Raw genomic sequence first — 25674 nt, forward strand, 5'->3', positions numbered from 1 at the left:
CTCCAGCCCCAACACCAACTCAGCATCACTTCTGTATCAGACAAAGCAAACGCAGCCACTCCTGGTGGAATCCAAGGCAGCCTGAGCATGGTGGGTCGGGGTAGCTTTAGGACAGGTGCAGTCCTACAAGGACGAGGAAGAGGCGGCAACTACAGAAAGCTGTTTAGACTTTGGATTCCACTGTCATGGGGACCCCTGTGGTCTGCACCAGGTCGGCTGAGCAACCCGCTGCCTCCTCCAAGCTCTGCAGAGCTGTGGCTGACCCCCTGTGCAGTACACTCCAGCAATTGCCAGTCACTTGAGCACCTCCACTGTGCAAGTGGCCTGAAGCTTTCAAGTTTCCAGTCACTCTCTTAGGACGAATAAAGGAAACACAAATGGCAAGCAGCCGGGCCAGGGAGGAGCCTGTCAAGCATCCACAACACTACCTTGACTGCAGAAGAGCAAAAGAGCCATGCAAGAGATCACACACATCAGGTGGTGGGAGGGGCCCACAGAGGAACTGAGGGGGCTTAGTGCAATGGCTCAGCTGACTAATTCTCCCCCTCAAGCACCAGGATCCCATACTGGTGCCGGTTCTGGTCCTGGCTGCTCCATTTCCTTTCCAGCTCCCTGCTTGTGGCCTGGGAAAGTCACAGAGGATGGCTCAAAGCCTTGAAACCCTGCCAAAACGTGGAAGATCTAGAAGAGACTCCTGGCTCCTGGCTCCTGGCTCTGCAATGGTTCAGCTCCAGCCATTGTGGCTACTCGGGGAGTGAACCAGCAGACTGAAGATCTTTCCTTCTGTCACACCTACTCCCATGATGCACCTGATGCCATGCCATTTTCAAGATTTCCAAACAAGGGTATGGAATTGAGTGGCACTCGAGTCATGCCCCAAACCTTGCCTTCTTTGAACATTCGCCCAAGCCCTGCCCCAGACACTGTGTGCCTTGTGCCCCAGCCCCTACTATAAAAGCACAGTGCTCTCAGGTTGCCCGCTGACCCTCCTGTGTATACGTCCCCCTTTAAGTAAGTCTGGCTTCTCCACTCACTGCATCTATGTTTTCTCCTTGAATTCTTCCTGGAGTGCAGACTGGAACTCAGACCAAGGTATCAGAGAGCACCCTCGCAACAGCAGGAGGCAGCTCCTGGAAACCAGCGCTCTCACAGCTCCCTGCTGGCAGCTCCCTGCTGGCCTGCTGCTCCTTCTTAGTCCATCTTTCTTGCCTCGGCCTGTCTCCAGATGAGGCCACAGGCAGCACGGACAGGAGGACAGAGGTGCCCTCTCCGGCTGCATTTACAGTTTAAGTACCAGTTCCATTTACACTAGACAGCTAGTGCCTGCCATGTAGGATCACTGAAAAGTGATATAGCTCGCCATCAGCCACGGAAGTGGACTTCTCCTGGCTGCAGGGCAGAATCAGCTGGTGGGAAGCAGAAAGGGGCCTGCCCTCTGAGGGCCCCCCACCAGACACTAGAGGAAAAGCTTCCTGGAGAGAACCATCCTCCACACAGACTTGCAGGCAGGAAGTGTGGCTGGGAGCTCGGGCCACAAAGCTCCTTCCAGGGCAGGGTCTGAGATCAACAACTCCTAAGACTAAAAGCCTGGGCTGTCAGAATGAAAGAGGCCACACCCAGCTCAGGCAAAGACAAAAGGAAAAATCAGGATAATCTGCTACAAGGAAATAGAAAAAAATAAGTCAAATGGTAACAAAAGCACTAAGAAAAAAAATTAAATGGAAGGCATTCAGATACCACCAAATTCGAAGGACAGCCACTGTTTGCATTTAACACTTTCCCCTTTCTTGAAAAACAGAAAAATAGAAGTTAAAAATAGGAAAAGAAAGAAAAATTTTAAAAGAATACTCAACATACCAGGATTCATTCTGTCCTTCTAAGCTGGCATCATTCTTAGTAGAAACTCCATGATCAAATTTAGTCAAATCAACAGCTCGGTGCATGCTGCCACCAGAACAGATGTGCCTTTTCAAAGTAGGAGTCTGGGAAGAGCTGTCCAAGGAGCAACAACAAAATCGCCCATTCCAGGGGCGGACATGGTGGCACAGTGGGCTGTGCCACTGCTTGGGATACCTGTATCCCGTCTGGGAGTATCTGTAATGGAGTCCCAATTTCCCTTCTGACCCAGCATTCCTGTTAATGTGCACCCTGGGAAGTGGGTCATGGCTAAAATCCTGGGATCCTTGATGGAAATTCCAGACTCCTGGCTTAAGCTTGTCCATGGCCTGGCTGTTTCCAGCATTTGGATGATTTCTGGATAAAGCTCCTGTTTTTAATTGGATCTTAAAAGGAGTAAGTATGGAATAAGTCAATTTGAAAAAAAAATAAAGGGCACCGCGTGGCTGATATTTACTGTCTAGACCTCCTGCTAAAGGGCGCAGCCACCCAAGCCTGCTCATTTGAAAATGCCCTTTGCAGAGCAAATATTTCCCCGAGCTTGCCTCTCACCTTCAAGTGTATCTAATTTGCCTATACATTTAGAAACACCATGGTTTCCTACTGGACAGGAAAACCCTTCTAATTTCCAGTCCACTTCTACATACACTGCAGCAGAACTTGGTCTAAAACTCATATGTTCTCAGCACTCACTTGCTGACTCACTCACTCCAGACTGACTTTGCCGGGGACAAGGGGTGCAGAGCATGGGAGGAGCTTTCTGAAGGCAGGTTCATGGTCTCAGCTTGGGTTAGAGGATCACAATTTTCAAGGCGTAGGATCAAGTGGGGTGCTTGTCAGTCCCGCGCAAGGACAGATCACTTCAATCCACCCTGTTTTGTCCCTAAAATGGGGGAACTGTGTTATAAGCAGCAGTGGATATGCCATTTCTGTTGATGACAACAATTTCTCAATGCCAAGTGCTGACTTCAGTCACCAGACACAGCCCAGCACAGCGTGCGGATCAGCACGGCTTACTCCGGAGTGTGTTTTCAGCGAGTGCTCTGTGACCTGGAGTCACAGGGCTGGCAGAAGCCCTCTGCTTCTGTACGTGGAGGGAGCCCTGGGACCCAAGGCTGTGCTCGGTTACAAGACAGGAAGTTCAATGTCACAGGGAGAGAAATGAGGGAAAAATGGAGATCCTGGAGACGCCACTCGCTTAGCCAGTTAGCGCGAGTTTCTGGGAAGCCCTACGGACTCGCCCGGGGAAGTGGGCTGGGAATCCCTGTCACATAAAAGTTTTAAGTTTATCAATGTGTGTCTTTACAGCTTTTGGTCCTAATTTGGATGGCATTTCTGACTGAAAAAAGTAACCTAGGCTTTTTCTGCATGCTCTTTGGTTGATGGCTTCTACACTTAAATCTCTGTGCCATCTGAATCTGGCGTTTGGAGCTTATAAAGAATGAGGTATAATACAGCAGAATAATTTCCCACAAACAGCTGTCTGCCATTAAATCATGGAACAAATCATTCTTCTTTTCCAGTGATAAAAAAAAAAAGGTCATGTCTATGATAAACTCAATTCCCGGTTTTATTTGGGTTCATTCATGGACTCTACCGCACTGATCTGTCCATTTCTTCTCTAAACCAAAATGCATTTATTATAACGAATGCATTACTTAGAATACATTTTAACATCTGGTAGAAATGCAGTGTCCACTTTCAAGTTTCCTTGCCATTCTCAGATATTTATTTCTACACAATCAGCATTGCATTTCTACAAGACGGAACCTTTTGGTCCCAGGTGGGTTGAAATGTTTTTCATACGGAATAACCGTATCACTTTCAGAAGTCAACATTTGAAGGCATTATGCTTCTTTTCCTGAAAATAATTATTTTTGCTTTATTGATCTTTTCTAATTGGTTATTTCTTGTGAAAAGAAATAAGTGATTTTAGATAAGCATGCCTCCTTAGCAAGTTTTACTATTATTTTTAATAATTTACCTTGTGTTTTTCAGAAATATATATATATATATTATTTTTTTTTTAGTAACAAACTTCTTCTTCCTCTCACACATAACCCTAGTTTGCTAAGTATCTCCAAGATGGTACAAGTTCCAAATGTGACTGGGCTCCCTACCTTGGCTGCGACGGCTTCTGGGGACCCACTCAGGGGAATGACACAACACCCTGCCTGGCACACACACTCACTGGTGACCCTGTTGGCCTCCAGGAAACACGGGTGGGCAGTAGCAGCATCACCGGCCAGCTGTGACGGAAGGCCCAGCTTTCTCCTCCCTGACTCTTATCACCAGTGTTCTTCTGGGGACCCTCCCATCTAATCTGGGGCCAAGGCTGCTTCCACACGGGGCTCCTGGTCCGGGATACTGCCCTTGAAGTCCTTGTTCTTTCACAGTGCCAGCGGAAGTCCTACCTCCCTCCCAGCTGCCTAAGCTAAGAGAAATATTTCTGAGCAAAGTGGTCTGTAGCCAAAGAGACCGAGAGGGTGTGAGAACCTGAACCAGTGTGTCCTTTTGGATGACACCGCCTTGCTTACACACCCACGTCCCTGAAGACAATGCTCAGGACAGCCAGGGCACATCACCAAAACGCTGAATGCTGCAAGGTTTGTGTGTGTGTTGGTTTGTTCTCTAGTAGAATGTAGACGTAATTAAGCAAGAGTCTCTTCAATACGATTGTAGGTGCTATCACCCACATGTTCTAATTTTCTTTCTCTTTGCAGGATATTTCTCGGGATTTTATTTACTGGCTTCTCCTCCCTTAATATGTCTTTATAGGACAGAATGAGAAACTATCGGGAGCTGCCGCAGGGTGAGGCTTAGAAATCTATGCATGTTCTTTTTCTAAGTGCTAGCTTGGAAATGCTAATAGCAATTTGTCAGAATTATGTTTCCTGTCATTTGCTAAAGAAACAGATCCAGTTACCAGGACGGTGACTGTCTTACCTGCTGCTTAAGTGCCTCCAATGACTCAAATTCCAATCTGGCCAGTTTCATCTGGATATGCCGTGGTTTATCAGGGATGGCGAACGCAAGTATAAACTTCAAAGCCAGGAGTGCGTGCTGAAAACAAGAACAGAACACACACTGAGGTGATACAGCAGGCCATTGGCACAAAGAAACACACTGGCATCTGGGAGTCTTCCTGGAGCCTCTTCATTAACCTTGGGCAATTTATAATCAATTATTGTTGGCCTATGACATATCAAACTGGGCCCACGAGTCACATTTAGACACCCTCATGGCAGCCTATTCAATAATCATTGACTTTATTCTTTTTTTTTTTTTAAGAGTGATTTATTTTTGTTGGAAAGTCAGATATACAAAAGGAGGAGAGACAGAGAGGAAGATCTTTTGTCTGCTGATTGACTCCTCAAGTTGCCACAACAATCGGGGCTGAGTTCATCCAAAGCCAGGAGCCAGGAGCTTTTTCTGCGTCTCCCACATGGATGCAGGGTCTCACGGCTTTGGGCCATCCTTGACTACTTTCTCAGGCCACAAGCAGAGAGCTGGACGGGAAGCGGGGCCCATATGGAATCATGGCACGTTCAAGGCGAGGACTTTAGCTGCTAGGCTATTGCACTGGGCCCTACTTTATTCTCAAAATCAGTCGTTCCCATACAGCGACAGTAATTTGCTACCCTCAATGTTCTACTGAAAACATTATCTTTCCCCCATGTCTTCTACTTCTGCCTTCATTAACAGTGCATCTGGCAGAGCTGCTCTGTTGTCTGCCCAAAGTTGCAGTGTACCAGCCTTCAGATTGATGTCTACGGATCAAGCATTGGTCTTTAATGTAAGGTCCCTTGAATTCTGGACAGCCCCAGTAGTGCCCAGGGCAATTTCTTTCATGATATAATAATCAATGTAAAAACTGACTGACTGTAATCAATTATAACCTTAAGCCGCAAACTCCCAGAAATGCAGAGTATATCAGGGTGGCATGAAAACCACCTGGTCCGGACCACCTGGCTCAGGTCCATTAGCCCACCTATGAGAACTGGTCTTCCTCAGTATAAAGGATGGAGTACTAGACAGCGGACCATGGTGTACATGGAGGACATGGTAGCCCATTGGGGCCTGCAGACGACATCTGGTAACATAGCAGAGAACGGAGAACAACAGAACATATGAACAGCTACCCCAGCCAAACAATGACAGCAAATATCTGGGCCACTATCAGGTCGATGGTTCAGCCAATAGACATTGGAAGGGATTCCTCATCCATAGATCAGCGAGATCAACAGTATTTCAAAACTATCGCATCCACCTGGGCAGAACTTTCAGAACATGCACCACTGTGACCCTGGTTGATATCAGGTGACCTTTCCCCATCCTTGGGTACTGGGATGCTGGGGAGGTTGGATATGGTCTATCCCTTTATCTCCCCCCTCCCCCAGAAATCGGAAGAAGAAATAGAAAGCTTAGAAACAATGATCACACCCACTTCTCCCTGACCCTCGATCCTTCTCTCCTTGGTCAACTATGCAAACACCATCTAAAATTAAAAAAAAAAAAAAAGAAAGAAAAGAAAAAGGGGAAAGAAATGCTGCATTGAATTGCTAAAAAATATGGCCAAAACCACAAATCCTTTACTGTGATATTTTCAAAAGGAGGACGAGAGCTGCATAATAAGTGTCTTTCTCCTGGAGAAGCACGAAGCGGCAAAGGAAACCAGCCAGGAGCCCAGAGCAAGGCACCATTCTGGCAGAGGACTCGGCCACACACTGCTGGGTGTTTACAAGCCCTCTGGAGGAGGCCATGTGACTGCCACAGCCAAAGCCGACACTGGAAGAGACAGCTTAAGAGGTCTTCAGTGTGAAAACAAGCAGCTAACATGGCACGGACCAATGTACCCGCTGAAATCCTGAGCTAACAAGAACCTGGATACAATACAGAAAGGACAAATGAATTATTTAGACAAGGCCATGCTTAATCATATTTCATTATGTGAGAATACTGAGATATCATTTTATACCTCCACTGGAAACATTTGGCAAGAAACACATTCAAGCTAGTGGCTGAAAATAAATTTCATGTGTTTTTCAGATCCCCACCTTGACTGGGTTACCAGCCTCCTTCCACTTCTCCTAACAAATCTGTACCTATTTCCTCTTCCCCAGCACTGAGAATCTGGGAGAATAACCCCTAAAGGAAGGACACAGGGCCCTGGGACAGTGCGGCAGGCCTTCTCTGGGACGAGGACGAGCCATCTGGAGCTCAGAGACCTGGCTTCAGGTAAGACAGTGCCAACACTCTACTGTGGGGCAGGGATTTGGCGCAGCCACATCCCCTATCGGAACGCTCTGGTTTGAATATGCCAGCTCCTCTCTGATTCGGCTTCCTGCCAATGCCCACCTTGGGAAGGAACAGGTGATGGTTCGTACACTTGGGTTCCTGCCACCAAGACAGAGTTTCGAGCCACTGGTTTCAGCCCAGCCCAGCACTGGGGAGCAAACCAGAGAATGGAAAATTTCTGTCTCTCTGCCTTTCACAAAAAGCAAAAGTAATAATAAATTAAAAATTCAAGAACTTCATAAATTGAAAGAAGCTGACATCGATTAGACAGTTAATCAAAGGGAGAGGCCGATCAAACTTGTCTAAGTACAGAGTGAGACTTTTAGCAGTGATCCTCTGCGGTTAAATACACTAACATCTGCATGACGGTTGTTTCCTTTTTTTATTATGGTTTTCTTTAGATGGTTAACATTATGAGTGCTCTCTATTTTTAGAACTTAGTGGACATGTTTTGCTTTTATATGGAGAAAGGAAAAAAAATCTGTAAAATAGAACAAGGGATCCCACATTGAATTACATATGTTCTGCTCACCCCTTAATCCTGCTTGGTCATAATTACCCATTTTGTCAGTAAACAGACCCAAACCAGAGAACTGAGCCTTTTCCTTTGGAGTTAAGCGTGTGAAAGCAGCTGGGGGAACTGGTCACCTGACCTTCACTGGTTTTGCAGAAGGGTAAAGAGTGGGGACCCAGAACCAGGCTGCTCAGAGGGTGGCTGGCATTCACCGCTTCCTAACCACACCTCGTCTGCCAAGCTGATGCCCCCAAACTGGCCTTGCTCCTGGACTCCCTCCCACCACAGACCTCTACATCAAAGTGAAAACACCCCAGGGAAGGTTAAAAAACACAAACCCTTCCGGGATATTGGCTTATCATCGTGATTAGCGGGTGCTGATCATGCCCCCTTTCCCTGGACAGTCCTGGCGAACGGGAGCAAAGTGAGAGAGATGCAGCTGCAACTGGCTTCAAGGAAGAGGGAGAAGCACAAAGACCCCACGTCAGCTCCACGGTCAGGAAAGGAAATATCAGGACTGCCCCACCTCCACCCCTCCATCTTGCTGGTTCCTTTATACAGGACCCAGAATTTTAGTTGTGTCAGGATGGATTCAGTAAACTGTGTGGCCTAGCCAAGAAGCCTAAACAATGCTTATAGCACTGTGTACCAAAAGATCAATTTTTAAAATAGTTTAGATTTCCCATACAACCCTTCTGTTCAAGGCAGGGAGCTGCTTTTTATTAACTGAGCTGACAGGGCAAAACCGTTTAAAAAAAAAAAAAGTATTTCAGGTATTTTGACTTGTTTAGGTCTAAAAGAAAACCCAAGATGAAACAGGAATCTACTCACATTAGAACAGGTGAGCGCCTTGCATGTCTAGGAAAAGGACAAATTCATTCTGCCCCATGACCATGACCTTCCACCAAAGCTTTTCAAGGGAGACTCTTGAAATGGGAATCCCGATAGAGTACAGCAGAGAAGCAGCCATGGGGCATGGTGGGAAGACAGGCACAGTGCAGAGCAGTTGGCTCCCCACAGCAACATCTCTAAGAGATGACTATAGGGTGCCTGGGCTGGAAAAGGCATAGAGAACAGAACTAGAGGAAACTAGCACACAGGAACGCAGTCTTCCAGTGCCAGCAGCGAAGCCACTGAGCCTGCAGGGCCTACTCTAGGACCGGAGCCCGAGACCATTCTCACAGCAAGGGACCTGCTAGGCTCAAGAGAGCAACCCAGCAGGACCTGAGGCTATGCCAGGCTCACAGGCCAGAACGGCATCAGCGACATGGCAAGGCAAAGCCCTAACACTTAATTCTTCCCCAGAGATGCTGACTTAACAGTAGATGGAGCCCCAAGGCTTTATGAGAACTCCAGAAAGCAGGTAAGAAGTTACAGTTGTGCAGGCAAGGGCAGGGCAAAGGACAGCTGCCCCAAACTGAGTAAAAAAGGCCGCTGTCTTTCCCAAGCGACAGCCCTTCCCTTAGACAAGCATAGCTGGGAGTAAATAATCCCGTGGGAAGGAAAGGCATGTGGAACATACCTGCATTATACTTACTAGCCATCTGAGGGATGTACTTCTGTCTTGTCTGATTTGAAGGGCATGGGCAACTGACACCCTTTATGTGCTTGGAGACCACTGAGAGCAGGCCACGGCTCAGGGTTTCCAGTTGTACCTGCAGAGAACCTGCAGGACCAGGGACAGACACCAGAGGCAGTGTCTCTGGCAGACCCTTCTAACATCCCACCCGCGACCCCCGCTGTGGCAAGTGGGGTTGACAGGCTCGCCCATGCTCTAGCTAAGCTGATTACTGAAGATCATCCCTGTTCAAAGCTGAATTCAACTGACACAGAGAGCTGCTTTCTCAATGCCCAAATTGCAGCAAAACCTAACAGGAGTATGCAGAAGCAGGGAGACAGGACCCAGATAAAGACACAAATGCCCCAGAGCCGAGTCTAAAGACAGGAAGATTCATCTGTCAAAGAATGCATAAGTCTTACAGAAACTCAATGAGCTACAAGCAAATGTGAACAAATAAATGAAATAATGATAGCAAGAATCAAACACAAATTCTGGAACTGAATAACTGAATTGAAAACATCCCATGGAGGATTCACTAGCAGAAGGAAGAATAAGCAGCCTTAAAAACAGGACGCTTGAAATCACTGTTTTTAATGATTTGTTTATTTGAAAAGCAGAGTGACAGAGAAACAGAGACAGAGAGAGTTCTTCCATCTGCTGGTTCAATCCCCAAATGGCCCAAGAGTCAAGGCTGGACGAGGCTGAAGCCAGGAGCCGCCTTCCAGGTCTCCCACATGCATGGGAGGGTCAGGTATGGGTCACCTTTCATTACTGTGCCAGGCCATTAACAGCAGGCTGGACCAGAAGTGCAGCAGCTGGAACACAAACTAGTGCCCTCCTATGGGATGTATCACAGGCAGTGGCTGAACATGCCGCTCCACAAGGCAACCCCATGGTTTAGGCTTTGCCACCACATGGTTTCTTTCTCAGCTCCTCAACTCTGCTATTTCTTGTAGCACGAAGGCTAGCCACAAATGCGCTTGTGCACGTGTACACACACACACACACACACACACACACACACACACACACACAGTGGCCGTGTGCCGACACAGGGAGATCTGGTCCCTAGGCTGGAGTTTGACATCCCTTGGCACAAAATGTATAGCAAGACAGAAAGCTCACGGCAATTATTTAGTTACTCAATTGATTCATATGAGTATTTGCTAAGATATGAGAATGAACACCCCTCACTGGTTTCCCCCACTGTCCCTTGCCCTCCTGTTGCTGCTTCAGAAGAGCAGAGGCCCCCTCATCCCTATGGTGGGGACTCTGTGGCACCCAGCAGGCAAGCAGCAGGACCCAAGCTCCTGGGCTGCAGGCTGGAGACACCTCCAGTCCTGCCCGCTGCCGTAACCACACAGGCAGCTGCTGTACTCAAAGGGCGGTGAGGTGCACTCACTGTGGCTGAGCACATCAGGATGGGCCTTGGAAATAACAAGGAAATACTGTCACACACAGTGAGGGCCTTTGGTCTGCCCACAGGGCCAGACCCAGGCTCTGCTTAAAGGTCAAGGGAAAGACAAAGTCTACAAAAAGTGGTTGGGCGGGGGTTGGAAAATAACATAATGCGAGAGATAAGAGAGCAGCCATTGCAAAAACATCTGAAGTTTATACCACTTAATAGAATCCAGGTTTGGAAAACAAAACACCAATTAGACCAAATAAATGGGAAGAAAAAAATGTTAAATATTACAAATGAACTATATGTTTCACTGGTATTTCCCTTTTAAATATCGTCTGTATCCTAGGTACATGCTAACAGTGTGGTCTGTTACAGTGAGGGCCACTGAACGGTGGGGTTGTGGGTTGTCCCTGTGTGAGAGAGCTGGCCATTCAGGCTTTGTCAACCTCTGTGTTACCACAGAACCCGCCTGAGCACAGCTTTAAGGCAATTCACACGTATGAGGCTTGCTTTCCTGCCAGTCGGAGCCACGTTTCACACACAGAGCAGTTTCTCGGTCAGACTTGATGGGGAAAGGAAGTGAATTCTGTAGGAGGATTATGTTTACTTGGAGCTTGCCTTGTTTTTTTCAGTAATTATTTTGATCACTTGACAAGCTTTAAAAAAACAAACAAAAATAAGACCAAGCAACTCTTTTCAGTAACTGCGTGCCCAAAAGTGCTCTTTAAGGTCTGGGAGGAAAGACTGAGGTTTGGTTTTACCGTACACTTATTCATTTACTTTCATTCCAGTCTGTCGGTTTTCTTCCCATTTTCTTCACAGAATTCTTTTTGCAGAGCTTAACTTTTTAATTTTAAAGAAGTCCAACTTGTTCTTTTGTTTATGCCTTTGGAAATGCATTTAAAAAGTAACTGTCAAACCTAGATCACCTTGGCTTTCTCCTATGCTATCCCCTAGGCATTTTCTTTTGTAATTTTTTTGAAAGCATATTTACAGATAGGAGGGGAGGCAGAGAGAGACCCTCCATTCTCTGGTTCACTCCCCCACATGGTCACAGCACTTGTACTGGGCCAGGCCACAGCCAGGAGGACCTTGAAGCTTCCTCTGAGTTTTCCAAGCATCTGGGCCAGCTTCTGCTATTCTTCCAGGCATACTGGTAGGAAGCTGGATCAGAAGCAGAGCAGCCAAAACTTGAACGAGGGCCTATACGGATGCTGGCATTGCAGGTAGAGGTTCAACTTGTTATGCCACAGTACCAGCCCCTTTTCCAGAAATATTACTTTCTTTTGACTCACATTTAAGGCTTTGATTAATTTGGGACATTATTTGGTGAAAGACATAAGGGCTGTCTCTAGATCGATATTTTTGCATGTGATGTCCAGTTGTTCTAGGACCTTTTTATTAACACTTTCTCCATTCAAGTATCTTTGCTCCTGAATTTGAGTACACCTACGTCTGGCTCTTTATTTCACTGATTTTTTTCTCTATTCTTTCACCAATACCACACTGTGTTCACAATCATAACTTTGTAGTGAGTCTTGAAATTGGGTTGTATCAGTCTTCTAACTATTCTTCTTTGCTATTATGTTGGTTGTTTCGGCTCTTTTGGCATACCATACAAACTTCAGAATCAGTTTTTTGATAGTTATAAAATAACTCATTAAGATGTTGACTGGAACTGCATTCAGTCCTTACAAATTCGGAAGAGTTGACTTCTTAATTGAGAATCATCTTCTCCATGAATATGGAGTATCTGTCCATTTATTCACATTTTCTTGATTTCTTTCACTATGATCATGTCACTTTCATGATCTAGCTTTTTTTTTTTAAAGATTTGTATCTAAGTATTTCAATTGTTTTGGTGTATTTGTTTTGAATGTCAAATTTCTATTCTTTATCACTGGCATATAGGGAAGCAGTTGCCTTATATGTTACTAGTTTTTACTGTTGTTTTAAGATCCATGTATGTCTACATATGCTAGGCAAAGTGTGGTATATCTGATCCCTGAGGTCAATGAAAGTATATATCTGGCTTCTCATCCACGCCAGAAGTACACATCTTAGAGAATTTGCTCATTGTTAGAAGAAAATCTTATACTAGTAATTTTGTGATTTGCAACACATTTTTAAAAATTAAAGAACTTACAGTAAGATTCCTGGACAGAATATTCAAGTCCATAAGAACTAGAGTCATCATAAGGATACTCTGCACTGTAGAAAATATTAATAATGAGAACATCTCTTTTTTATGATGCAACTGAGCAGTCCGTTTAAACTCTGAGGTTCAGGAAATGAGGACAAATGGCTGGGAGTGAGGGGGAGGTAGGCCAGGCTGCACCACAGAAAGGGGCTGCTCATTCTCCCTGACATATCCTGCCATTCTTTGGAGGGACACTGGATGGAACTGACCTGCCTGGCTGGCTACTCCTGTGCCTTCTGAGTGCCCGGAGGTCCCTTCCAAGGCTGCACAGAGGTTTGTGGTAAGCTGCACGTATGACTTTTCCAAACAGAATCACTCCAACACACTTTGGATCCACATTTTTTTTGATTTAAGATTTTACTTATTTTTATTTTAAAGTCAGATATACAGAGAGGAGGAAAGAGAGGAAGATCTTCCGTCCACCAATTCACTCCCCAAGAAGCCACAACGGCTGAACCCAGGAGCCAGGAGCTTCTTCTGCGTCTCCCATGTGGGTGCAGGGTCCCAAGGCTTTGGACCATCCTTGACTGCTTTCCCAGGTCATAAGCAGGGAGCTGGATGGGAAGTGGAGCCACCAGGACATGAACTGGTACCCACATGGGATCCCAGCACATACAAGGTGAGGCCTTGAGCCACTAGGCCACCGTGCTAGGCCCTGGCCCCACTTTTTTTGTTTTTTCTAAAGTAATCGGATACTGAGCCTAAGTCCTGGGGCACAAATATGATATTAATCAAAATTATAAGGGACAAGTATTTTGGTGTTGCTGGTAAAGCCTCTGCCAATGACACTGACACCCCATATGCATGCTGAGTTCAGTTATGGCTGTTACACTTTAGATCCAGCTCCCTGCTGCTAACTGATGGCTACCACGGTAACTGGAGAAGGGTAGCATTTGCCTCCAACCAAACCCAGAACCAATGGCAGAATTCTGGCGGGCCCCTCAGGCAGTGAGACCACCATTGCACCAATGAGGGGTACAGACCCATATCCCCCCACCAATAAGGGCTGAGGCGATCCCCCCCCCACCACTTCAGCTTCCTTGTCAAGGAGAGTTTAAAAAGCCCCTTCCCCATCTCTTCCGTGCTCTTCTTCCTCCGCAGCTCACTCCTTCATGTCTGTCTGTCTGCTGCACGGGGAAGGGAAGCCCGTGACCGTGGATCCCTGAAATAAACGCCATCTAAATTCTTTTCACATATTTGCTGAGTTATTCTTTCCCTGGTGGTCGGTGAATCTAACATTTTGGCCAGTGCTGAATCTAACACTAATGACCCTAGAAAGCAGCAGAGGATGGCTCAAGTCCTTGGGCCCCTGAAATCCCCGTGAGACATCCCAAAGCAGCTCCTCCTTCAGCCTGGCCCTGTCCTGGCTGCTGTGGCTAGGGAACACATCATTGATAGAAGATATTTCTCTTTGTCCTCCACCCTCTCTTTGTGTAACTCTGCCTTTCAAAAAAAAAAAAAAAAAAAGAAAATCTTCCAAAGAAAATGATAGGATCTTGTGGAACATGAGGTAGTGCTGACTCTGAAGAGTAACGTAGCCCAGGCACCACCATTCTGGAGTGTGTTCAAAATGCAACAAGGACAAAGCTGATTTCTCTCTTAACAATACACAGAGATGAGGATAAACAAAGAAAATAGCTAACACTAAAAAATAATCCACCTTCATATCTGCCACATGATGAAATAATTAATTTCCTTAAATAGAAACTGCCCCGCTGCTTTTACCTACTCCTCAGCTAACTTGTGCTGGTTCCCTCCCTGGGAAGCTGGCGCCCAGCAGGTGCGCTGAGTCCCCAGCACCTGCAGTGTCATTAGGAGAAAAGAAAAAGGACATTACCAAAATAGAATCTTCAGGCAGCGCCGTTTATAATTCATGGTAATCTCAACTGCGCTTCTGAATGTCATCTTTTATATAAAGCATGCATATTTTACAGTTCTGAAAGTTCGATGTTATACTGATGACACTGACTTTTACCTTGAAGGTGTGAAAAATCAGCTAAATCTAGGCATTTTCTTCACTTGTCCTGCAACAGGAGCCCTTACACAGCCCTCCACGGAAGCCCACCCACGGCTCTGCGTCCACAAGGGGCACTGGCTTTGGGGGCCCAGAGCTCCCCATCATGAGGAGGAGGGATGTCATCCACAGCAGAGCCAGAGAGAGAGGCAATGACCCAGGTTTATTACACAACACAGATTTACACTGAGCGGAAAAGATTTAGAACCAAAAACCTGTCCACTGAGGAGAATGCACAGCAAACAACACAATTTAAACAGATAAGCAGGTCAAAGGGGAAAGGAAGGACCTACATTAAAAATACCACATGGATGCTTAAACAGCAGCGGAGAGCTACAGACGTGGGGATTAACGAAATACAGACACTTACACCAGGAGGCAAAGAGTAGGAGCAGAAGGAATTGGATCCTGCATGTTGGTGATGCTACCCACAAGGCACACGGAGAGCTGCGTTCTGAAGCGCAAAGTGCACTGAGCTGGTGAGCTGCCCACACTCGTGACACATGCTGAGCAGGTGAGCTGCCCACACTCGTGACATGCTGAGCAGGTGTGAGCTGCCCATGCTCGAAGCTTCCTACTGTTTATGATCTGTAGCTCTTGCTCCAAAGCCATCTGTAACACATCATGATAATGCATCCAACAGCAAATTACCAATCTATCAACTGGGTGTTTATAGCTAAATTAGCTAATGCTAAATCAAATGAAAAGTAAAGCCTTGATATGATTATGTTATGAAATTAATTCAGGGAAAAGAGTAGCTTGATTGTGGACAAACAATTCAGCTCAGGAAACAATGCCCACACTGCCTCCTCACCATCCATATCAAAGTTAACTGTGACAGGGAGCTTACCACAAAACTTGGCTCACCAAACCCGTGATACATACTGGCATGCATGGGAACCAGGGTAGGGGGCAGCCATGGTGGGATTATGGGGTGTCGCCCCAACTAGGCTGCAGCTCTCACTGGTTTGCATGAGGGCCGAGGATGAAGTGGGTAGGATCGAGCTGGACTACAACATCCATTGGTTCACGTGGAAGACAGGGCTGGAAACAGAATGGACCCAGCAATTGCAAAGACCAGCATGTGCATAAGATGACTGGGTGACAGACGGTGCTGGACCCTATACTAGCAGACTCACACAAGAATCAGGTTTGGGATAATCTCAGATGAAGTTTCTTTGTAGATTCCTCCAACTGAACTGCTGATCTCAGAATCCCAACCATGAAGAGACCATGTCAGCTAGTAGATTCTGAAGAGATTTCATCGTGCTTGGAGTGACAAGACTGGCAGCAATTCAGAACTGCAGAACTATCAAAACTGCTTGAGCAGGACCCTTGGAGCATGCCTCACATCGGGGACCTGGGATGGGTAGGAGGCTGGGTGGGGCTTCTCCCTTTGTTTCCCCCTGATCCCAGATACAGGGAAAATAACAATGACATCAGTGTGGAAACAATGGTATTACCCACTTTCCTGTAGCCCTTGACCCTTTGTATCCTAATCAACTAAGTAAGATTATTAAAAAAAAATAAATTGGGCTCACATTTACCTTTCAATATATCTACTAGCTCATCACACGGTTTTTGTGTCACACCTCTGAACTACAGATGACATTCTAAAATACAAGCAGCTGTTAGCAGAAAAGCAGCAGTAGGTGGAAGTTAAATGAAGGTGTTTGGGGGAGCTGTTTAAAGGGCTGGGTGTTTGGGGAGAACTTGTGGTGTACCTGGGGCCTGTGACGTGTTGATAGGACCAAGCCTTCCTTCTTCTGGAGCAATTTTTGTGGGATCTGGCAATAAGTCTCCCTCACACTGAGTCACACTGAGCTCCCAACAGCTGCGAAGAGAAGATGAGCTAAGAAGGGCAAAAGGGTTGGGACCCCAAGTTGTTTCCAACTTGTTACCTATAAAAGGATAGAGAACATAGGCCTCCTGTGCTAGTATGACCATTGTGGTTTGCAAAATAAAAAATATGAAAAAAAAAATGCTGACTCCAGGGGACCCTTGCCAAGGAAGACCCCTTCAGCACTCACTCAAGAATATTTCTAAAGATCAGGAGCAGGCACCTTTCTCCACACCCTCTCTAAGGAGGAGCTGAAGCAAGATCCCAGGATACCTGCATGTCCCTTCCTGAAAGATGCTCCCAGCACAAGGGCATGTAGCCCTGCCCAGGGTTCAGACAGAAGCCAAAATGATTTGTCTTGTTTCACAAAATTCCTCCTAACTCTTTTATTTTTTACCAGAATAAAATATTATCGAAATTTTTCCACATAGAACAGATTTCTGCACAAACTATATATCAGTCACAAATGCCCAGTAAATAGCAGCAGCAACTAACAAGAAACATAGGAAACACAGAGTGTCTAATCTCCCATTAGGCTTCAGTCGGTGTTTTGTTGTACTGTGAACTTATGGATGTCTCCGTGAGAGTAAGACAAAGTCTGGGAACGCTGTGGCTTATGGAGACCAGCGAGCAGCACTGCTCAACATGAGGTGGTCAGGCTGGTCCAGAGGCCACGAGGCGCCAGCATGCCCCAGCTAGTGTGGCACTTTTCTCCGCCCCACCTGCTTGCAGACTGCATCCTTTGTTCTAGTTTGTTTGGTAGCAATCCCTACCAGGAGTCAGGGTACCTGTGTGCAAAGGATCTGCTTCTCAGGTGGGTCTCAGTCTCTCTCTCTCGCTCTCTCTCTCTCTCTCACACACACACACACACACACACACACACACACACCCTTAGAGGAAGCAGATCATGCAGAAGACATCAGACAATGCAGAGCATGGTTCCTTCCCCCCAAGCGCAGTCCCGGGTGCAGTTCCAGTCTCTTGGCCTTGACTTTTCACAGCCCTGGCTGCTACAGCCATTTGGGAAGTGAACTAGCAACCGCAAGATCTCGATCTCTGTTTCTCTCTGTAACTTCAAGTAAATAAATCTCCCCCCCACTGAAAAAAGTGAATAAAAAAAAAGAAAAAAAGAAAAAAAGTCCAAGAAAACAGTTTTTTTGAAAGTAAAAATAAATTAATAAATGTCAAGCTAAATACTAAAAGGGAAAAAAATCCACAAATATTAGGAATAAGAGACATCAATTAAATATTCTGTAAGAATGAGAATTAAAAACAGGAACAAAGCTACATCAATATCTTTAACAACTGAGATAAATGGATAAATCGCTTTCAAGTACCAAATGATCAAAACTGACGCAGAAAAAGAAAACTGTGCAGCTCCCTGTATCACTGAGGACACTGAGTTCATCATTACTGAATCATTTGCAGCCCCACAAAGTTCCATTGGAGAACCATATACAGCACCCAAGGGATAAATGAAATCTCCATCCCTGCTCGCAGCAGAGGAGGGGGGAACTCCTGGGTGGACAGGCCTACTCTGCTGCCACACTCTGATGGAGGCAGGGCAGTAGGGATGTGCTGTCTTCAGCAAAGATTTAGGAAATCCAATCAGGCAATTCATATGAAAATATGACCAAGTGAAGTGTAACTAAGGGGTGTCAGGTTTTATATTAGGAAGTTCAGCAATCCCACACAGCATATTAGCAGAACAAAGAATAAAAGTAACCCAACCACAGAAGTTTTAGGAAAATTTCAACACACACACACATCCACAAAATTCACTGTTAGCAGTATTCAGACAAAGATCCCAACACAGCCAACAGGTAAAGGGGCTGCTAAGCCCTGAATACAATTTCGCCCTCAGATTATTCAGGACTTTAAACCCCAAAGTCAAAATTGTAGAGGCTCAATACGGTGCGAAATTCACCTGAACGTGGTATTCATAGGCAGGGCCTCGTGGAGATCCTTAGTTCACCTGGGAGCTTGCTCTCAAGAAAATAATCAGAAATGAAATGACTCTAAGTAAGAGCTGCATCGAGGTCAGAGCAGATGTCACAGTCAAACACCTTCTCCAGGACTCGCTCAAGGGACTTATAAAGACACTTCTGTGCTCAGTGTTTAACGTTTTTGTGATGACAAAAGGACTTGAGAGTTCTTGTGGGAGTTCATTTATGTTTCTCTATGCGAGTATGTATGGATAGACAGACAGACAGACAGACATGGACTGCTTTTTAAAACACAAGCTGGCTCTTTCCTAGCTGCCTGCAAGCTTCGAAAGAGAAGGAATTTGATTGTCTGCTTATGCGATGCCCAGGGTCATCTGGAAACATTCTTGGACACCCTGAGCTAATCAGCCAATGTGAGGTCTGACAAATGCAGATGCTGCTTCACTTAGGGGAAACATAAACAGTGCGGATTGCATTTTTTTAAAAGCACACTGTAATTTATAGCAGCTTCATTCGTAATTGCCCAAATTCTAAGCAACCAAGACGACTTTTGGGACAGGAATGGATAAACAAAGCGTGGTTTATCCATACAAATGGCATGTTGCTCAGTGATAAGGAAAAATAATCTGTGAGCCATGACAAGACATGCAGAAACCTTGCAAAGATGCTAAGGAGCAAATCATCGCACTACATGATTCTAACATTCTGGAAAAGCACAGAGGCAGCTGAAGAGATGGATCGTGGCCAGGGACTCAGGGGCCAAAGGGGAGGGCAGAGTAAGCGGGGGAGCCAGGCAGACTCTGAAGATAGTAAAAGTACCCCCGATACCATAATGGTGGATATATGACACTACACATTTGTCAAAACCTACAGACTTTTCAACAAATCATGGGCCCTTACGTAAACTGTGGACTTCAGTGAATAACATATCCTTACTGGGTCATCAGTTGTAAAAAGTGTAGCACACTACTATATTAAAAGTAAGAGAAACTGCAGGACTGAGGCATAAATGAAAACTCTGCATTTCATGTGCAATCTTTCTGTAAAACTAAAACTGCTTTTAAAAAATAAAGTGTATTTATTAAAGTGTATTTAAAAATGTCCACTGTAAATCCAGATTGTAAAGGTCATATTCTGATTGTAAAATATTTTTTAAAGATTTGTTTATTTCAAATTCAGAGTTAGGAGACAGAGAGAAGGAGAGAATTTCCATCTGTTGGCTTGGCTCCCAAATGGCCACAATGAGTCAAGGCTAAACCAAGATAACACTAGGAGCTAGGAGTTGATCCGGGTCTCCCCTGTGGGTGGGAGGGGCCCAGGAACTTGGGTTATCCTCGGTTGCTCTTCCCAGAAGTGGAGCAGCCATTATAAGAATCAGCACCCATATGAGAGGCCAGTGTTGCATGTAGCAGCTTTCCCAATACACCACAATACCAACCCCAATAGAGAGATGCTACAGTAAGTTCCTCTCTTAGGTAACACTGATGTGATGACCTGGAAAACAGACAGAAAACCTTCCCCCCCCCCCCCCCCCCCGTTGGAAACCTATTACAGAAATAGTAAGTGTTCAATTCCAGGCTTAGTTGACAGTAAAAAACATAACAAATTTTAAAAAGAATAGTAAGAAATATAAATAAAACACATTTTTATCATATTAGGGGGAGGACAATGATTTAAAATTGATAAAATCTATGCTTAGGAAATGGAATACTTTCTCCAAAGCCTCAATTTTCTGCTCTTCATCTAAAACCTCATCAGTGCTCTGAATAGAGAGAGAGGACGGTTTTGTGGGGGGGCTCTGGGTGAAGAGTGGGTATTGAATTCTACACTGGAACCAGTTCTCACATTGAGTTTCCTATAAACAATAAAGATTATGATCCCTGAAGGCAAGTTTGTGGGGGTGGCAGGGAAGACTACACAAGGAAGACCATATCCCCTGAGATGGAGGGCTCTCCAATCTGTGACACAGCCCTGCTCATGCCGCCAAGACCAGCGGCCCAGATGACTCGGGCACTGTCATAACACAGCTGAGTAGAGACCAAAGTAAACACATGCAAATGCTTCCTTCCTGCTAGCTTACAGGGACAGTTTTGGAACGGCTGGAAGAGTATTATTATATTGTGTGCAACTCAAAGAGAATAAATCAAAGGTCTTTGATTTTAGCAGAAAGCACTTTAAGCAGAGGCAAAATAATGGTCACTGCCTCCCACCCGGGATCTAAAGAGCTATATAAGGCTGAATGGTAAGCGGCGTGCCACATGCTTGAAGTGTCAGCTCTGCATTTTTGTATTAGAAGGGTCAACCCATAAGAGAAAGCTGACGGATTCAGAGGACTCTATCATAACACTCGTTTACCCAGACTCTAGGTGTTACTCTCATCTGGGTGGAGAACATCTGGACCATGACTCATAGAAAGCTTGTCAAACCATTTGCTCTGGCCACACCAAGGGAACCACAGATGGTACTCGAATTGCGAAAAATCTATACCCAAGGGTTTTTAAGTTGACCTTTGTTATGGCCTGCAAATGAAGTTACAAATATCCAAATGGCCTTTGGCAGAGAAAAAGTTCTCCACTCCTGCAAAGTCAATAAAACATCTGAGGGCTCAAAGCAGGAGATGAGGGCTTTTCATGCTGGCAGCTAAAAGCTTCTTGGCAGACAATAAGCTAAACAATTTGCCCTTGATTACATTTTGACTTATAAACAATTTTAATTGGCTAAACCAAATTTTCATTATGAGACATATTCACAAACATAGGTTCTCCATGGTAAATGTGCACTTTAAAGCTTAATTCAGAGAAATTAAGACAAATGCTGGTTAAAAAGAATAAATATATACATAAATCCAATGTCAACTATCATCAAGTAAATATTTTGAAACTATGTTCTCTTAGAGTTGTTCTAATACATAAATTTGATTTGGGGGCTTAAATAAATTTGTCTTTACAGTTATGACAGACTCAAGTCACCGCACTAAACAAATGTCACTATCTTGATATAAAATGAATGTTTGAGCCCCAAAAGTTTTTCCAAGTAATCTTTGTCATCTAGTCAAGACAGTGACTTAGAACTGAATGTTTTCTCCAATCTTATTATCATCAATTATTTCATCCTCTGGTTTTCATTTGTACATAATTATTCAAACACAGTTACAATGAGAGTGGGTAGTGGGAGAAAGAAGTTATCTCAATCTCAGCCAGAGTGAACCATCAGTGTACACATCTGGATTGTATCCAAGGCCTTGCCCTATGAAAAAGCATTATGTCTAAACATTTGCAAATGTTCACATAGCGGTCAAGGCTGTCTCCCCAAAGATAAAGACTTGGGTACAGACGCAGCTACATGATGGCAGGCTTTTTCCATTATGAGGACGGGCCGACAGCTAATCAATCATGGGATGCGGGACACACATGGCTCCATCTCAGTCTTGGACCTAATGTACTGAACCTGTGACCCTTTCCTCTTCGGGATTCTTCCTTTGGTGTAACTCTTAAGAGTCAAGGTTTCTCCCAAAGATAAGTACCTGTAATTCTTCCTAGGATTGTACAACTTTAGTTTTTAACATGTACATATTTAGTTGAATTGAATGTAATCAGTGTCCCCAAACTGCTTGTCATGTGTCTCAAAATCATTTAATGACCAAGTCAACATTTTCCCACTGACAGAGTACCCATCAAAAATCTACCGAATAGTCCCTAGCTGTATTTCTGATGACTGGTGGACTGTACGTGCTCTTTTGCTCATCTATCTAGTCATTTTTTTTTTTGGCCCGTACGATACTTTTTCAATAACTGTAGCTTTATAACACGATAGGGAAAGCCCATCTCAAAACGTTATTGACACCCATTATCTCATTTATTCTATTTGATTTACTCATTTTATAATGTTGGTAACTGGTTTTACATGGGAATTAAATCTGAATGATGTTTTAGCTTATCTACTTTTACTCTATACTTATTATGTACTTATATCTAGTTAGAAACTAGTGAGAAGCAAAAATGTCCCATAAAAGAACTGTTGGTGGACCAAAGGTTGTGGCCAAGCTTGGTCTGTTGTAGGGACATCCTCGTGCCCAGTCTCCAAACACTACTGTAAGCTGGCATAGAGAGGGTCCCAGGGTCTACACCTGATGTTGCTCTCAGCTAGCAAGATACACAATGGTCCACCAGTATAATTTAGTTCTCACGGCATCGTATCAACCTTCTCAGAAAGGGACATTTTGGGTTAGCACAGTTTTAGCCTTACTTTCTCTTTTCTGTGATTTTTCTTGATTTATTCCCCAGGTTCAACATCTTTCTGAGCTCCTAGATCATTTTGTGGAACTTTGAACAAGCAAGATACACACTCAATAAGCATTAAAAACAACTAAATAACTGAAGAGTAGCTTAAATCAATAACCCTACCTCTGAATTCATGGGTAACCACACTAAGAATTTTGGAAAAAGAAAAAATATTGTAAAGCCTTTTACAAATCAACAAAAATATTAAAAACACATTAATCAATAAGTAATTTAACCAATCCAGATATTTCTCTTGACAGCAATACCTACTATGCATCTACCACATATGTGTGTACCTATGGAGGTAGATGGTCATAGTACATGCATGTGTGTCTATGGAGACAGGTGGACTTGGTACATATGTGTATTTATGGAGGCAGTTGGTTACAATGCATGTGTGTTTATTTATGGAGACAGACGGTCATAGTACATATGTGTGTGTCTATGGAGGCAGATGATCATAGATTTCCACATCTTTCCCAAATTTAATCCACGGAATAATCTACAATGTCTCTTTGGAAAGATTTCCTAAGGCAGGCATTACTGGGTTCACCCTGGAAGGTTAAGTATAATAGTGCTCAACTATTTCTCTAACTAGCAGGATGCATATATTCCCTTCAGTTTCGACCACATCCAATAGTTACCTTTTTTTCCTCTAATGTGGTTAATTTCTTTTTTGCATTTGGGAAAGTGATGTATTCACATGGCATGAAAAATTAGACAAAGGCTGCACTGAAAAGTACAACTTCCATCCATTGGCCTTCTGTTGCCTTTACCCATCATACATCATTTTCCCTAGAGAAAATCCTTATTTTTCAGCTAAGATGTCTTCATACCGCTGGTAAATGGCACATGTGTGATGCTAGCAACAAAGAGATGGGAGCTATAGCAACAAGATTCCGTCTAGTTGGTACACATCACTTTTAGGAATTCTGGCAAAACAATAGGTGCATGGAAGATATATACCCTATTCCAAAATGTTGATCATCTAGTACAGAGAAGTCCTTAACAAACACATCACAACTCCATAGCAACAGTTCACACTTGCCATCCCAGGCAACTGATGGTAAAGATAATCTCTAGACAGGCAAGTGAGTTCCAGACAGGGCTGGCCAGGGGAGTTTCAGCCCCCAAACGACACACACGACTTCAGCAGATAGGCAGGGAGGCTGCTGAGCACAAGAGGGCACCTTCAAAATTCAGTAGCTCAAGCAGCAGCAGGTCCCAAAACTGGTGCTGCCCAGGAAGAAGAGCTAGAAACAAAAGGCTAAAGCACACTTCCCATGATTTCCTCACTTCATCCCATAAAAGACGCCATCAACGTCAAGAGACATCATTCCCTTATGAACCATTAAGAAAGATAAATGCTGCCCATTAAACCACAGGACGACATACTCGCCTCACACAATTCTATTTCGAAGGAAAGCGCTCAAGCCTCTTCAGACATGTGTTTCTGGTCGTCACTCTTGCATATTTCTATAGAACCCAAAGGCATAATCTACTGGCTAATGCATTCCTCTCTCTTTTTATTATTATTTTTTAATCTAAAGCCCAACACTTCTAAAGCAAGTTCCATCTCAGGGTTGAAAGGCAGGATCACCTTGTGCGGGTGGCCCTGGAGGCAGTGGTGTGGAGTGGTTCTCCCCATAGTGCAACAACATCCAGGACTTCCTTCCAGGAACCTGGCACCATGTGAGGTTTCAACATTGGCACTTTCCTGGTTTTACATCAAAAGCAGCCAGTTAAGTTTACAGCACCAACCAGGACTGAAGTTCCACACGCAGGTGCAATTGCCAAATCATGCCACCAAGAGTGTTCATGGGTTATCACTCAAGTCTGTCCATCTACTGACAATGGTAACCACAGCATGGCTGTCCCTGGCCTGACAGCTGCTGTAAAGTGCATTCTACTGCTGAGGCGTCAACATGTGATGTGCACATTCAACACAGCAGCTCCTGCACCAGCCAGAGGGCCTGGGCTACCCCTCCAGCTCCGCCACCCAGCCTACCTTTGTGGTAATGCACAGCCTTTCAAGCAGGTGACGGCTCAGGCAGTTGGCTTTCTGCCACCCACCCAGGAGGAGCAGCTTGGTCTCCAGGCTCCTGCCCTTAGTCTGCTACAATGTTGGTTGTTGCGGATACTTGGGAGTGAACTAGTAAGTGAGGGCTCTCTCTGGGCTTTTCTGTCTCTCTGCTTTTCAGATAATTACATATTTTTTAGCATGCCCTTAAAAAACAATGGAATATGGTGATATAACCTCACATTTCTGCCATAAACAATTATTCTACAGATTATATAAACTATATAAACCATTCCCGAACCTTATGAATTTAACACTACACTTAAAAACAGCCAAGATGAGGGCCAGCATTGTGGCACAGCATGCTAAGCCACCACCTACAACATGGAGATCCCAAACAACACTGGTTCAAGTTCTAGCTGCTTCACTTTTGACCCAGCTCCCTGCTAAAGGCCTGTGAAACGCAACGGAGGATGTGGCCCAAGAGTCTGGGCCCAAACACACCCGGGCGACCCAGATGGAGCTCCTGCCTTTGGCCTGGCTCGATGCTGGCTATTGTGGCCGTTTGTGAGCCAGATGATGGATGATCTCTGTCTCTCCTCACTCCAAATCTCCATCTGTTTGTTGAATTCTTTCAAATAAATAACTAAATCCTACAGAAAAAATGGACAAGCTGGTCATTATTGTGTTATATGCATTT

General features: G+C 44.8%; 1 protein-coding gene across 11 annotated transcripts in view; it reads right to left on the reverse strand.

Annotated features, from left to right (window-relative positions):
* The window catches only part of ANO10 (anoctamin 10), a 107416-nt gene that overhangs the window by 21322 nt on the left and 60420 nt on the right, over positions 1 to 25674 (reverse strand). For 10 of the 11 annotated variants that reach the window (XM_040994327.1, XM_040994326.1, XM_040994324.1 and 7 more), the window contains exon 12: positions 4843 to 4959. In XM_040994327.1, coding sequence (XP_040850261.1) covers positions 4843 to 4959 — 117 coding nt within the window. Of the gene's footprint in view, positions 1 to 2447; positions 2780 to 4842; positions 4960 to 25674 lie in introns of those variants that run through there. The other variant, XM_040994328.1, reaches the window with a different exon arrangement.

This window comes from Ochotona curzoniae, unplaced genomic scaffold (assembly GCF_017591425.1).
Source record: "Ochotona curzoniae isolate NIBS_2020 unplaced genomic scaffold, NIBS_Ocur_1.0 contig_908, whole genome shotgun sequence".
In the NCBI taxonomy this organism is placed as follows: domain Eukaryota; kingdom Metazoa; phylum Chordata; class Mammalia; order Lagomorpha; family Ochotonidae; genus Ochotona; species Ochotona curzoniae.